The 16,628-nt window shown below is 39.3% G+C and overlaps 1 protein-coding gene across 2 annotated transcripts in view; it reads right to left on the bottom strand.

The window, feature by feature from the left end:
• Positions 1-7,841: 7,841 nt before the first annotated feature.
• LOC138947556 (uncharacterized) overlaps positions 7,842-16,628 on the bottom strand; it is a 90,580-nt gene continuing 81,793 nt past the window's right edge. For both annotated transcript variants that reach the window (XM_070319045.1, XM_070319046.1), the window contains 4 exons: positions 16,249-16,390; positions 13,981-14,111; positions 13,513-13,553; positions 7,842-11,226 (listed from right to left, as the gene is read on the bottom strand). In XM_070319045.1, the coding sequence (XP_070175146.1) occupies positions 11,194-11,226; positions 13,513-13,553; positions 13,981-14,111; positions 16,249-16,390 (347 nt within the window). In that variant the 3' untranslated portion in view covers positions 7,842-11,193. The remainder of the gene's footprint in view (positions 11,227-13,512; positions 13,554-13,980; positions 14,112-16,248; positions 16,391-16,628) is intronic.

The following is a 16,628-nucleotide window of genomic DNA, read 5'->3' as shown; positions in this document are numbered from 1 at the left end:
AAAATATCAAAAATTCGGACCATAAGCTGAAGTGAATGTACAATCAAATATGAAGTAATTTGCTCATTATAGTTAGAAGTTCTTAGCATTTTTACAGTTGTCTGTTTTGAGGGTCATCCTTTGACATAATATCGCACCCAAAAAAATATCAAAAATTCTGACCGTAAACTGAAGTGAATGCACATCAAATATGAAGTAATTTGCTCATTATTTGTAGAAGTTCTTTGCATTTTTACAGATGGCTTTTCGGGGGTCACCCTTTACCACAATATCGCACCCACTCTACCACCGCAGCGAACATTACAACGAAAAAGGAGGGCAAAAAATGCGGTGATCGGAAAAAGAACAGAATCTTTCGCCCTCTGAGGCTGAGCCAATAGCCTTTGGCCAGCGGTCGGAGGATAAAGCAGGGGGATCACCTCTTCCCCCCCTCATTACGTCAATTGTAAGGCTGCGGGAAATGTTCTCTCCGTTTAAGAATTAAACAGTGTCTGTGTCCCGCCGTGTGAAGAGCCTAATTTCTTGGTGTCTGGGCGTCGTAGTCTACGAGTCTTCGTGCGGGATCACATGAAGAGGAGTGGTTTTGATGAAGAGGATTAATCACCGAAGACCTGTGTTGTTTTGAACAGTTATAATTACAATCGTGAAGGATACGAGCTTCAATTTCGAGGAACCACACTAATTACCGAAGAGCTGTGTTGAGATGAACTTGCATTCCTTAAAATCGTGAAGGAAAAAAGCTACGATTTTGCGAAGAGTGATTACTGAAGAGATGTGTTGTGTTATAAGACTATGGTAATGAATATTTGGACCAACGAATTAATTTCATTAAGGTTATAAGCCGTTCGTTTCTAATTGATGATTTGAGCATAAATTAATGGCATTTTGGCTGTTTGCACTGTGACGATTCTGCTGGATGTGCATAACCAGAATTAAAAACAACACTGAACAGGATAAGCATTAATAGTAAGTTTATTTAAAAGTGGACAGCTAGTATACAGGTATTTCTTAAGCGCGCAGAGTGTGCTATTACTTTTTTGGCCGCAATCTAGATGGTGTGAAGTTGGCTGTGAATAATGCTGTCCTGTAAGTGATCTGTGAACGCAGGAGTGAGTCTGTCCGATACCTTCAGATTCTGTGTCCGATATTATCAGTTGCTGTGTCCGATATCAAGATGAATAATTGGATATTTACCTTGGGTACATTCTGCGTTGTATTCATCGCTGAGACATGTAAGTAGTGTATGTGTGTATGTGTGTGTGTGTGTGTGTGTGTGTATGTGTGTGTGTAAGTGTGTGTGTGTGTGTGTCACAGTGTGTGTGTGTGTGTGTGTGTGTGTATGTATGTGTGTGTCACAGTGTGTGTGTATGTGTGTGTGTGTGTTCGTGCCTGCGTGTGTGTGTGTGTCACAGTGTGTGTGTGTGTGCGTGCGTGCGTTCGTGCGTGGGTGTGTGTGTGTCTATATGTATGTATGTGTGTGTGTGTGTGTGTGTGTGTGTGTGTGTGTGTGTGTGTGTTCCAAAACACACAAGCATACGCCTTTGCTCACATAACTGATCCTCACACTGAGTCGTGTCGACCATCTCAGATCTGACCCGGCGTTTACATGGGACAAGAGTGACCATCCCTCCATCTTGACTGCTTTCTGTGAAGTGGAAATAATTCCTTACATTAATCTTTCAAATTTGTTTAAGTTTTTTTTAATTTAGAAATTAAATGAACCATATATTTGTTTTGTTAGGAAGATACATAATTTATTTTTTTGAAGTAATGAAGTCGAAAAAAATCCCCAGAGCCACCTACACAGCAGTCAGGCTGTTGATTTTGGTATGTTTCAAAGTGGCGGCAATGCCTTACCTCGTGTAAAAGCCTGGACATATATAAAATGGCACGCCAAACCGTTTACATCGCAAGGAGTATGCTTTTTTTAATTTTTTTTAGCATAATAGCTGGTTGAAAAATTCAGAGCGAAATGTTGTCTATAGGCCTACTCATGTTTGTTTCATCATGTGTCCACAGCATGTCGTCAAATGTGTCTGAGTTGTCAGTATGTGGACAATCCCACAAAGCAGGGTATCGAATGCGCATCCGCCCCGCACAACTGGACATACGGTGACACGCGCATGCGCTGCCACTTCCGGTGTACCATCACCGGTCATTTTGATTTGAGTAAGTATATACTTGAACCTTGTTTTTTTATCCTGTTGATGTGCAACTGTTTTGTTTGGTCTTTCTTGATGAAATGGACAGTATAGTCATTGCCAAAGACTTGTTTCTATTGTGTTCACAACAACAACAACGGAAAGTTTCACTCTACTATGCATCAGGAAGCAATGGACTATACCAGTCTCTCCAAAAATCCGTTTGAAAACAGAGTTTTTTTTCAAAAGGAAGTAAAAGAAAATGTTAGAACGACAATCACAACCACAACAACAACCACAAAAACAACAACAACAACAACAACAACAACAACCACAACAACCACAAAAACAACAACAACACTCACACCCACACACAACCCGCCCCCTCCCCCCACATATATAAACACACACGCATCAACGCTTATACATACACATGCAAACAAATTTACATTGACAAACTTATGCGTAGCAAGTACATCACCCAGAGATAACAGTGACAGATTCAATCTGATAGCTAGCGTGTATTACTCGGGTATGCCTCAAGCATTGCCTTAAAGGCACAGTAAGCCTCCCGTAAACCATCACAGATACTGTCAGGCTTTTACACACAGTACAAACACCCTTCCATTTGAACGCTCACCAAACGGGAACATCCTAGGTGCCCTACGTAAAGAGCGAGCAATTTTCAAAGAATTAATTTTGCGGAGAGAGTGTCAGAGACAATCTGACCGTGGTGCGTTTTGGCGCTAGACCTAACTTTTAAAATCTAAATAATAAATTGACAACTTGTTACACAAAGATTCTTAAATCATAAAAGAATTCTTTTTTTTATCAATACAAGATCAGTACAATTCGAAGTTTTGAAAGTTTGAATAAAGAAAAGCCCGAAAGCAGGGTCACGCAAGATCGTGGTTCTCGTAGCAGACGACGGTTTATACCTATCACCAGTTCCTCTGAACAGTCAAAAGCCATCGCTAGAGTTCTTGTGAACCACAGCCGTTTGTTTCGTGCATAGTCAGAGGTACTTAATAACGTGCTATTGCAGATAAGCTCACAGCGAGTCGCATTCAAATTACTAACTGACGACAACATTGTGAAAAAGGGAAACTGGATCACACGGGTTCACGATGGCTCAGGGGTAAGATAAACCACGCAAAAATAAATTCTTTGAAAGTTGCTCGCTCTTTACGGAGGGCACCTAGGATGTTCCCGTTTGGTGAGCGTGCAAATGGAAGGGTGTTTGTACTGTGTGTAAAAGCCTGACAGTATCTGTGATGGTTTACGGGAGGCTTACTGTGCCTTTAAGTAAAATTAACTCTCGATCAATACTCTCTGGAAAGATTACTTTTCAAGATTAAACGGGTAATTTGTGTACACGTGTGTGACGAAGTTACTCTGCTTGTAAGACGTAGGAATTAAGTATTTCCAATGAATAATTTGTTTCTGATTGTTACAAAAGTTATGAACTTTGGTATGAAAAAACCCTTTTGCAGATCTTTGTTTAGGAATTAAGATATTTTGTTTTATTGTGTGTACATATAAAAAAAAAACCTACAGTGTGACCAAAACAAAATGCAACCCACAAAACGTAAGTAACTTCTAAATGATTTTAGGGGACTTCATATTTAGGGGACATAAACTTCAGCCAATGCATGACCCTTCCACAAAGTGACAATTTTATCAATCAAATGGTCTGACTTTTGTGCAATTTCAAAACAAGTTTCCAGATTCGGTGATCGACTCAACAGTACGAGGTAGCCAAATTAAACCGACTTAAGCCCTCAAGATTGTTACCTTTGGGGTAATTCGAATGACAAAGCATACCTTAATCAACATTAGACATTCAAGGACTTGAATACTGCACAAACAGGCAGGAAAAGGGCATTTTACATGGATGAATGCGTTCATGCCATTGATTAATTTTCGCGACATTGCGCAAGTGTAACTTTACAACGACGGGGTTACTTTTTCCAGTCATTTGAGTTTAGCAAATATTGTCATAGTTGTTGTGCATGAACTTCCGTTTGTCCACGACCATTCTACTAAGTTTTGAGTCTATAGGTAAAAGGGTCCGACATATACGTACCTTTTCTCCCAAAGGTGTTCCAAATGACACCTCCGAAAATGTCAATGGCGCGAAAGCTTTCCTGTCTGGGGATTGCCTTGAACCTAGCTGTAATTGCTTTCGTCGGGTCAGAGATGATCTAGGGGGTGAAGGAGGTGTTTGTGTATACTCAGACATTGAGAAATTCCAAAAGGTAAAAGTCTGGAGGGTTTAAATCAGGTAAGTATTGCTACCGCTCAATGTCAAAGTCGTTCTGTTGAGTCGATCGCCGAATTTGGAAACTTCTTTCGAAATTGCACAAAAGTCAGACCATTAGATCTACAAAATGGCCACTTTGTGGAAGGGTCATGCATAGGCTGAGGTGTATGTCCTCCAAAAATAAAGTGATTCAGTCCACAGATGTAGAAGCAATTAGCATTTTGAGGGTTGCATTTGTTTTTGTAGGTTAGCTGTGATAGAGAGAAGTCGTCAAAAAATATCTAGATTCATTAAGCCAATAAATAAATGAATAAATAAATAAATGAATAAATGAACAAATAAGTAAATAAATGAATAAATTCCTTCCTTCATTGATGTTGTGTAAACTTGCCTTCAAACAAGCTTTTCCTTATTATCGTTTTCGCAGAATCAGGAGACCCAACATACTTCTTCCGAGGTTGTTCGTCGTCTAACGAAGTCGGCGAAGACGGCTGCACCGAGGACCACGTAAAGGAATACTGCTCTTACTCTTGCGTCGACGAAGACTACTGCAATGACCGACCTTTCCTCAAAGCTCCTAGCCTCGAAGAAGACAGTGGTTGTGGGAAAATCAACGTGTTCGCGTCGTTGCAGATCTTGTGTGCTTTTGTGTGTCTTTTTATCGTTTATGGCAGCCTTAAAGACTCGAATTAGTTGGGCGAAATCGACTTCACGAAGTCTACCCCACGAAGCTGGTTGCACGAAGCTTTGGCACTACTTTTTCAGTAGAAAGACTTCGGGAAGGTTTCACAAAGTCGACTTCGGGCTCAATTTAGGACAGACTAAAGGAAGAAGTCTGAACGACGATAGTATATGCTTTACGTCTTTTCTGAGCGTGTGTTTCTTACTTCGCATCGAAAGTATCTGCCTACTAGAAGAAGCGGATTTAGAGACTCTGGTGTTAATGTGTTTGTGTCGCTTCAAGTCATGTTTGCTCTTATGTGCCTTTTGATTTGTCTGTGGCAGTCGTAAAAAAACGGTCTGAACAGCGAAGCGTAAAAAGGCTCGTGTTTTTCCCCAGACCTTTTGTTTCCCATTGTACCTTTTGGTTAGTCAGTCTTAAAGAAGCAGTGAAAATGAATGTAGGTATAATGTGCACGCATTTTTTCAGACCTTGTCTCTAAATGATTATAGATTTAATGTGTTCCCTTCTGTTCAGATCGTGTGTGCTGTTCTGTGTCAGCCTGAAAGAATATCTCTAAATGAATGTAATTTAATGTGCTCACTTCTGTTCAGATCTTGTGTGCTCTTCTGTGTCAGCCTGAAAGAATATCTCTAAATGATTGTAATTTAATGTGTTCACTTCTGTTCAGATATTTTGTGCTGTTCTGTGTCAGCTTCTATGGATAGTTCCAAACGACTGTTGGCATTTTTTCAGACCATGTGTGTTCTTCTGTGTCAGTCTTAAAGAAGCAGTCTAAATGACCGTAGGCTTAATGTGGTTGAATCTTCCGAGACCTTGTGTGATTGTTTTCCTTTTTGTTTCGTTTGGGTTAATCATTTCTGTGTAATCCACCACGTATCTGGTCAAGCATTCATCAAAACATCGACTGATCAAGCCACAGAGCCAATACCAAACGATCGACTGCGCTTAATGGTGTATCTAATACCCTGGTGATAACAGGCAAGTTCAGTGCAGGTCTTCGACAGTTGCACACAGTGTCGTCTGTGGAGTAGTGACCTCTTTCCTAACGCTAAGTGTAATATATTCCTGATGTGTGATGGCATCATTCCAAACTCGGGTAAATAAGGCAGTTTACATTTTGGTTTGTTATTGTTTTTAATTGTGGTTTTTGTTTTTTTTGTATAGAGGAAAAGGCTATCCCTCTACTTGCACACAAACAAAACACACACACAAATACACACACACATACACAAATACACACACACACAAATACACACACACACACATAAATACACACACACAGATACACACACACACACACAAATACATACACACACACACAAATACACACACACACACAAATACACACACACACACAAATACACACACACACACACAAAACAAAACAAACACGCAGACACACACACACATAAACACGCAAACTCATACATACACACACACACAAACGCAAACACACACACACACAAACATAACAAACACGCACGCACACACAAACGTACACACACACAAACAAAACATACACAAATAAAACAAACACGTACACACACGCATGCACACACACACACATAAAACAAACACGCGCACACACACACACAAACAAAATAAACACGCAAACACGCAAACATACACACACACACACACACACACACACACACACACACACACACACACACACACACACAAAGAACGCAGTTAAAATATTCATTACTAGATGATTACCCGCTTCGCCGGGTACCGGCTTCGCCGGGAAGAAGTACAGCCAAATACCCGGCTTCGCCGAGTGAGTGGCGCACCGTACGCCGGCTTCGCCGGGTACCCGGCTTTGCCGTGAGTGGCGCACCGTACGCGATTGACGCCACACGAAGGAAGGGAGATAAACGCGCAAAACACTGGAGAAGATAAAGAGCGTTGTGGACAGTGACCTTCTAAAAATAGTAACGGGAATGTAAATTGAGCGTTGTGGACAGTGACCTTCTAAAAATAGTAACGGTAATATGGATTGACGCCACACGAAGGAAGGGAGATAAACGCAAAACACTGGAGATGATAAGGAAGAGTTAGTGGGAATGGATCTGGGAAGATGAACAGAAAAACCAAAATCGGTTCAGCGCTGCGCGCTGAGAGCACGTGTTGAAAATTCTCATCGACCAGGTTGTGTCCGGGGTGTACCTGAATATGCCCACCAAGCGGGTAATCATCTAGTTCAATATAAATGTCTTGGGAGATCTGATATTGCCAGCAGAACTCTCTCACTCAACGTTGGTGCCTTTAACTCGAGCTGTGTACGCAAGAATGGTTTCATGAGTATGTTCCACTTGTTGCTCTTATAATTACACCGGGAAAGAAAAGCCGGCCCATTTGTTTTAGATTTGTATTGAATTATTGACTATTTTGTTCATTAAATTGCATTTAATTTTAATGAGCGTTGTTTGTATAAATATATGGCTATACTTGGTATTTTGAATAAAAGCAAAAAAGAAAGAGAGAGAGAGAACGAAAAAGAGAGACGGAGGGGGGACAGAGAGAGAGAGAGAGAGAGAGAGAGAGAGAGAGAGAGAGAGAGAGAGAGAGAGAGAGAGAGAGAGAGAGAGAGAGAGAGAGAGAGAGAGAGAGAGAGAGAGATGGAGTTGGGAGAAGAAGCACACACACGCGTACAAGTTAACGCACACACACACTAACACAAACCCACACCCATACACGCTCGCTCTCGAGCACACACACACACACCCCCCCACACACACACACACTCGAGCAGGCTTATTTAATTTATATAATTGCTTATTACAAAAAAATGAGTTTTGAGTTTTACATTCAAAGTTTTGAATTTAGTCCAAGTGTGTTCATTGATGGTTATGATCCTTGTGACACTTTCAATGCAGGAATAAATCCGTGATTTTATCATAGCGTTTAGTAACACAGTTTCCTTCACTCCCACAACTGGTAAGAACTTTAATTTGATCACTTAAAAATGACACTGATTTCATACAGAGTAATGCGGGTAATTTCAGCAGTAAACTTAACGAACACCATCGAGCATGACTTCACTAACTAACAACTCAAAACTTTAAAAAGAAAGAAAAACAAGTCGCGTAAGGCGAAATTACTACATTTAGTCAAGCTGTGGAACTCACAGAATGAAACTGAACGTAGTCCGCCGCTAGTGCAAAAGGCAGTGAAAGTGACGAGCCTGTTTGGCGCGGTAGCGATTGCGCTGTGCTTCATAGCACGCTTTACTGTACGTACCTATCTTCGTTTTAACTTTCTGAGCGTGTTTTTAATCCAAACATATCATATCTATATGTTTTTGGAATCAGGAACCGACAAGGAATAAGATGAACTAGTTTTTAAAACGATTTCGGAAATTTAATTTTGATCATAATTTTTATATTTTTAATTTTCAGAGCTTGTTTTTAATCCAAATATAACATATGTATATGTTTTTGGAATCAGAAAATGACGAAAAATAAGATGAAATTGTTTTTGGATCGTTTAATAAAAAAATAATTTTAATTACAAGTTTCCGATTTTTAATGACCAAACTCACTCATTAGTTTTTAAGCCACCAAGCTGAAATGCAATACCAAACCCCGGCCTTCGCCGAAGACTGCTTTGCCAAAATTTCAATCAATTTAATGGAAAAATGAGGGTGTGACAGTGCCGCCTCAACGTTTACAAAAAGCCGGATATGACGTCATCAAAGGTATTTATCGAAAAAAGGAAAAAACGTCCGAGGATATCATACCCAGGAACTCTCATGTCAAATTTCATAAAGATCGGCCCAGTAGTTAGTCTGAATCGCTCTACACACACACACACAGACAGACAGACACACACAAACATACACCACGACCCTCGTCTCGATTCCCCCCTCTATGTTAAAACATTTAGTCAAAACTTGACTAAATGTAAAAAGGGAAAAAAAACAACCAATTCCATTTTAGGAAAATAAATAACGATTTACGGGCACTGTACTAAACAAAACGTACACGTATAAGACAAGAGAACAGACTTTAGGGAACAACAAATGCTAAGGCGTCAACAGACTGCGTTTGAAAATACAGTCAATATGCAAAGTATAAAGTTAATTTATGTTTATAGTTTTCATATATACTTTTTATCATTTTTTATTAACCTCTTTACTTGCTTCCAGAATTTAAAAATAAGTTTCCAGATTTGGAAAATTGTATCCGGACTAGTTTTCAGTCTTTGAAAATTGTTTTCAGATAAATTCGAAAGATCTTGAAAATAAAAGGTATGCAGAAACGTTCAAAGGTAGGTAGATTTGTCTCAGAATTCGTTGCATGTAGTTGCTGCAGATTATATGAAAAATAACTAAAATGCGTCAAACCTAAGTTTCATTTATAAGTACAAACCCACGAAAAACTGCTCGGAACGAGGTTTGTAATGCACACAGGCAACACTAGAAATAAATCGGAAAAATCACAGAGAAACAAAGCTTCTGTTTAAATACAACTATTATTCTCAGCTGAAACAAAAGTGTGGAACATTTGTACAATAGTTACATTTCACAGGTACAAACGTTACATCCGCAATAGAAATATTTTAAATGATTAATTTCTTTAGGGCCTACGAAGAAAAGAAATATCCTGACTGTAAGTAAATAAATGGTGTAGGTTGCATCAGAGAAGATGAAAACGTTTTTCTCTTTCCAGTTGTTGCAATAGAAATTTGTGTTTGAATTCAAATTTGATTTGATCAAACGCATTTTCTTTGAGAAATATAAAAGCTGTATAAATTGCTTTGTTTACAGGGCAATTGGCAGGACACAGTGTAAGGTGACAATGAAAATATTTTACAGTGTAGTGAAGTTTCCCCTGCCATCAACAATGCAAATACAATCACGGTATTAGCAATCATAGTAATATCATCATACATTATACAGATCCCCCACAGTAAAAACGATATATGTATACAGGCACATTTAATTTATATACGAAGCATCCACATGTGTATATATGGACATGAACAACGGCAGGTATTTTACTTTTAAACAGCAAAAAATTCATTCTTAAGTCACCCGGTTTTTCGTGAACACAAAAACACTATGGCACTAATTTTACTTTAAAACAGCAAAAACAAAAGCGTTGTACTTGACACCAGGTCTCCATCAAAACAAATATATATATATAAATTTATGTATATAAATATATATACCAAAGACTGTTTACCTGAAAACTATAGAGAATACGCAACAGGAGGCATGTCAGTGTCATGGTGTCTCTTGAACAATATTTTGTCAGCTGTAAAAAACTGAATACTTCAAGTTGACCAAACTACTTGATTCTGCTTCGGAACCCAGCAATTTGGGTGGTGGGGGGGGGGGGGACTTCATATTATAAATCATTAAAACGAAATCAAGTTTTTTGTGGTTACCTGTGCTGTTGCTCTGCATACACCTTATCTTTGAGAACAGAAACGAATATATTGATAATCAATGCATTATATCTGCACATCATATGAAATACTGGGATATTTTGTTTCAGAAGGAAAAAGCTCAGGAAGATTGTTCCAAATAAGATAAATATGTATTATTTCTGAAATTAAAAAGATCATACCTCATTTTTCTGAATAATTATATTACTGTACAATACATCCAATGTAATCCGTGCACCAGGAAACATTATCAATCCCAAACGGTTAGCACCGTTTCCCACGAAAAACATTCAAAAACTTTGAAGACACATCTGAATTTCCAAACACACACACACGCACACACACACACACACACACACACACACACACACACACACACACACACAGAAAAGCGTGTGCACACACACACACACACACACACACACACACACACACACACACACACACACACATACACACAGAAACGCTTTTTTAGTGTGTAACTCAGAAGTGTGTTTTTGGGATTTGAACCACGTCTTTCCGAATGCCGGCACAATCACATCTCATCAAATGGTATCATGCACATATGAGGAAAAGACACCAAAAACTGTGTTTTAAAGTAGCCATGCGGGCGAAATTTTATGCAAGCTGCAATTTTAACAGAGAAGAAAACGTTTTTGATGTGAACAGAGTACTTCTTTGTTGAAGAGATCGTCTTTTCTCGATCTTCATCACAGGCTGACTTGGGGTCGTTTGATGGTGAACTGAAGACAAACACATACAACACAGTTATTAACGTTATTATCATTACATTCATATATGATATGATATGACTTCTGTGTCATTATTAGGATATACACATTGTTTAACTAACAAATGCTGTTATCGCTTATGCACCATGACAGCGACGCACATGAGCAGTTTGAATGTTTGACATCATGACATAAATGTTGTATATCTATCCAGACGGACGCAATGGCTTAATGGATAAGACGCTGGCCTCCCAAGCGGAAGGCCGTGGGTTCGAATCCCGGCCGATGGGTTAAGGGTTGAGATTTTTAATATCTCCCAGGTCAATTTTGTGCAGACCTGCTAGTGCCTTATCCTCCTTCGTGTGTACACGCACGCACATGATCAAGTGCGCACAGAAAAGATCCTGTAATCTATGTCAGAGTTCGATGGGTTATAGAAACACGAAAATACCAAGCATGCATCCCCCGGAAGCGTATGGATGCATAAATGGCTGGTTAAAAACGTTCATACACGTACAAACTGGGAGTTTCATCTCATGAATGAAGAAGTATATCTATCCTTTTGTCAGATTTTCGTTATTATGATCATAACGGTTTGAAGAAATTATGTAACGATTGGACATTAGATTTCCTTTCTTTGAGCCATGTGTTGTCAGAGGCCTACAAAACTTCATATTTGGGCGTTTCAGGTTAACCGAAACTTCAAAGGAACTACTTACTTCATATTTGGGACACGCGGATTAACACACAGATCAAACCACACGTCTGCCAAACTGTAAAAATGAAGCGATTTGCAGATCTATCTCGGGAAGAAATTGAAAACAAAAGACGACTTTTAACTCCGATCGAATACCAACACACTTCAGCTGAACAAAAGATGAATGTGGGAGACACCCTCCATCAGCATATTGCAGGCAATACACAACTCCAAGTTTTGCCGCGGCCAAATTCAAACCCCTCACACAGCTCTGTCGCACACACAGCCACCGGCCGAGTCGATATATGCGCGGGGCAAGTAGTTTTGACATGTCCTTTGAAGATACGAATTTCTTCCTCAGTGCAGAAAATAAACCTGACATGCCACCATCCACAACAATGCAAGTTCTGCCTACTTTCCACAACTGTACCATAAACAACTTGAACATCACAATAACAAAATAAGACCAAACGTGTTGATTATCTCTGCTGTTAACCCCACAAGCTAACTCAATGAACTCGTCCAGTCTTGATCGCGAGACAGGGTGACAAGTGTGTACAACAGTTACTGACACTGACGGTACAAAGAGATGTAGCAATTTAATTGATGTTTTATTTGATGTTCATGAATTTTCCGTTCCTTTGATTATGTTCTGAACAAAATGTTGCGATAATCAAATATTCTAATGTTAATTGAAGGAGTTAAATAAACTTTTGAGGTTGCACTATTTTTTGTGTCGCATTGAAGTGTATGTGTTTGGTGTAAACCGGTGTTCTTGGTGTGTGTGTTTGATTGCATGTGTGTGCTCGTTCAATCGTCAAAACAACAACAAAGTCAGTACCTGAAAGGAATTCGATCGATACATAAATGTTATTTGCGTTTTTGACCAAAATGTGACACGCGGTCTTGGAGAACAATGACTGTCGAGATCTGTGTAAAATGTCATATTTTGGTATAATAACTGTATAATTTGAAAGTATGATGCTGCAGCTGCTTAGGCTATTTTGCCTCAAGCGATACCAGAATAGATATGGGATTCACAAATCGACGTCGTCGAGGAATTTTGACGTAATTCATTTTAGACAGCTTTTCAGCAGAAGGCAAAAACTGATTATATTAAGTATGGAATAGTGTTGATATTTGTACCTGGTATGGAGAGAACGATAACAGAATTTTAAATCATGTATTGTCCATCGTATTTTAGAGAATGTGTCTCATTAAGAATAATTTACTTAGTCCAAAGTACAAAAACATCGAAATCAACAAGAATCGTATATTGAGTTACGCCAAAATTCGAGGACGACGACGAAATGTTCAAGTGAACTGAAAGTACTAACGGTGAACAGCGCTGTACGTACATTTCATTACTGCTTTTGATTCACAAAACCCTTCAGTTGGAGCTTTGCATTTTACGAACAATCGTTAAGCATTTCTACCTTAGCAATTCAAACTTGTATACTACATTGTTCTAAACTTCGCAACAATAATATAAAAGTTTGATTCCAGGAAAGTTGATTTCAAATATAACTCATTGTGAAGGATGATCATCTTTAGGTTTACTTTGTCTTCCTAGCAGTAGTTTGTTTTGAATCAATAAATACCTCTTTGTCCGACGCAAGATTGCGGTAGAATCTGTGCTCATCTGAAATGAAAAAAATGAAACATACTAAAATGTCTTTTCTACTCAAAAACAAACAAATCTAAAACAAAACAATTGCTGATATCCAAAAAGAAAGGAATAAATTATGTATTTTTTTTAAATTGCTCTCCTATAGCTCTGTTGTGACATATCTTATTCTGTTGAAATCAACTTGTGTTAATAATTGTTGTCTCTCTACGTTGAGCAAACGGCATATTGTTTTCTAAAATATGAAAACACACACACACACACACACACACACACACACACACACACACACACACACACACACACACACACACACACACACACACCTGATTGCTCAGATGAGTCAACACAACTCATTAAGACAAGCAAATGATCAATACCTTAAAAAAAAAATAAAGGTAAAAATAAATAAATCCATAGACAATTGATAATTAATTCTTACTGCGAAGATGTTCAGGCATGGAAGATATGCTCTCATTGTAGTTCCAGGCTGCCTTCTTGCCGTCTGCGGGAAACATGGAGGCTCCAGGCAAGCTGAACCAGTTCGCCAGGTTTGGACCACTACCGCTTTCACTGGAAAAAAATAAAAATAAATATGGAGATATATGGTGAGCTAAAATGAGTAGTACTGCTCGGAGTTTTGTGCACCTTGTGATTCCGACAGAGTGTGAGTATGTTTGAGCGTGTCGGGGGAAAGGGAAGGGGTTGGTGGGGGGAGTGTGTGTGTGTTGAGTGGGTGGGGTTGGTTTGGGGGTCAGTATGGTATCTTTAATGTGCGTGTATGTGTGTGTGTGTGAGTGTATGTGTGTGTGTGAGTGTATGTGTGTGTGTGTGCAGGCTGGTACAGAGTTACCTCCCTTTAGGCTTTTTCAAATGTCCCTTGTTTTAACCGAATTTCTTGGTTAAAACTTGTCTAAATTTCTAAATTCTTTCTTAATAAATATCAATTCCACACTTTGGCCTTAAATCAAAGTGTTTCCCTTCACAGATATCCCCTTGGGGTTGTCAGATGAGGGTAGTCTCCCATGCCAACAGAAGTTACCATTAAGAGAGTGGTTTGCTTCTTAGTTGGATACCATGGGTTGACAACTCTCGCCATCAGTACCACCTTGTGGACAGTGACCTTCTAAAAATAATAACGGGAATACCCGGCTTTGCCGGGATGAAAGCGTTGTGGACAGTGACCTTCTAAAAATAGTAACGGGAATATGGATTGACGCCACACGAAGGAAGGGAGATAAACGCAAAACACTGGAGAAGATAAGGAAGAGTTACTGGGAATGGATCTGGGAACAGAAAAACCAAAATCGGTTCAGCGCTGCGCGCTGAGAGCACGTTTTGAATATTCTCATCGACCAGGTTGTGTCCTGAATATGCCCACCAAATTTGAAGCAGATCCATCGAGAACTTTGGCCGTGCATCGCGAACACACACACACACACACACACACACACACAGACACACAGACACAAGTCGTATATATATATATATAGATACTAGATGATCGGGTGGATCGCGAGACAGAGTATGCAGCGTGGCGGTTCGCCGGCTTAGAGCACGTGTTGAAAATTTTCATCGACCAGCTTGTGTCCGGGGTCTACCTGAATAAGCCCACCAAATTTGAAGCAGATCCATCGTGAACACACACACACACACACACACACACACACACACACACACACACACACACACACACACACACACACACACACAGACAGACAGACACACACACACACACACACACAATGGCACACACACACACACACACACACACACACACACACACACACACACACACACACACACACACACACACACACACACCACGACCCTCGTCTCGATTCCCCCTCTATGTTATTTAACATTTAGTCAAAACTTGACTAAATGTAAAAATGCACTTATTCACAAAATTTTTACTATTCTCGATCATATGAACATATTGGACTAAAACAATTAGCATAATCAAAGTAAACTTTTTAGCACATAAACACCTCATGTCCCTAATAGGCTCTAGTTCCTGTGGGAAACAAATTTTAAGAATCATCATCATCAAGTAAACTTGCGCCATCTTGTTCCAGTCACAATAAAATCTGCTTGGATCAGCATTTGTTTTTGCGAGACTTCCATGGCACGGAGAAACAGTTTTAAAAAAATGCATTTGTTCACAAAATTATACAACTCTCGATCATATTATTGGGATTAAAAAACGAGCATAATAAAAGTAAACACAACACATTTCACTAACTTGTGAACACTTGTTCAACTTCCTGGCAGATTGACAACAAATTCATAGTCCGAGTACAAATCGTCTCTTCTTTTCAGGAAATTCGTGAATAGTTCACATTTCGTGCATAATAAAAGTCTCACGTGTCGGGGGAAAAAAGTATTTCACACAAGTATTCGGCGCCCTTTGTTTGGGTGTATTTATAGATCAGGAAATCCATGTAATTGTTGGCGTTTTATTTTAGGAAATACGTGAATTTCCTAAATATTTTAGGAAATTCATGTATTTCCTGAGCTGTTTACGAATTACATGAATTTCCTAAATGGATCAGGAAATACGCGAATTTCCTAACTTCACGGATTGCCTGTAACATATATATAGATGTGTGTGTGTGTGTGTTTGCGCGCGCGCGTGTGTGCATGTGAGCGTATGTGTGTGCGCATGCTTGTGTGTCTGTTTGTTTGCGTGCAGGCATTTGTTATCTACCTGACATCCTCATCCAAGTTGGCCTTTTCTGTTCGTCTTCGTTTGTAGCGGACGAGACAGAAGATGTTGACTGCAATGATCACAGCCAATGGAATCCCAAGGCACACTCCGAGAATGATCTTCCAATCGTCTGAATCGGAATCTGTGTCAATGTTAAGTGTGCAATACTTTAAATAATTGATGGCCATAGTATGTATCAGGTACGAACATCAAAAACAACAATACTCTGACAAGGGAAACAACCGCTGTATACTGACTGCCCTTTGAATTGCAGAAAGATGATTGCCTACCGTGGAGACTATTTCTCAGTTATGGCGTAATTGTTGTACCTTGTATTTTATGTTTTTTTCATTGACTGTTTATTTATTTGTAAATGTCTT

Source organism: Littorina saxatilis, linkage group LG14, assembly GCF_037325665.1.
Source record: "Littorina saxatilis isolate snail1 linkage group LG14, US_GU_Lsax_2.0, whole genome shotgun sequence".
Taxonomy (NCBI): Eukaryota; Metazoa; Mollusca; class Gastropoda; order Littorinimorpha; family Littorinidae; genus Littorina; species Littorina saxatilis.
Note: the sequence above shows the minus strand (reverse complement) of the source record. Positions and strands in the feature narration are given on the sequence as shown.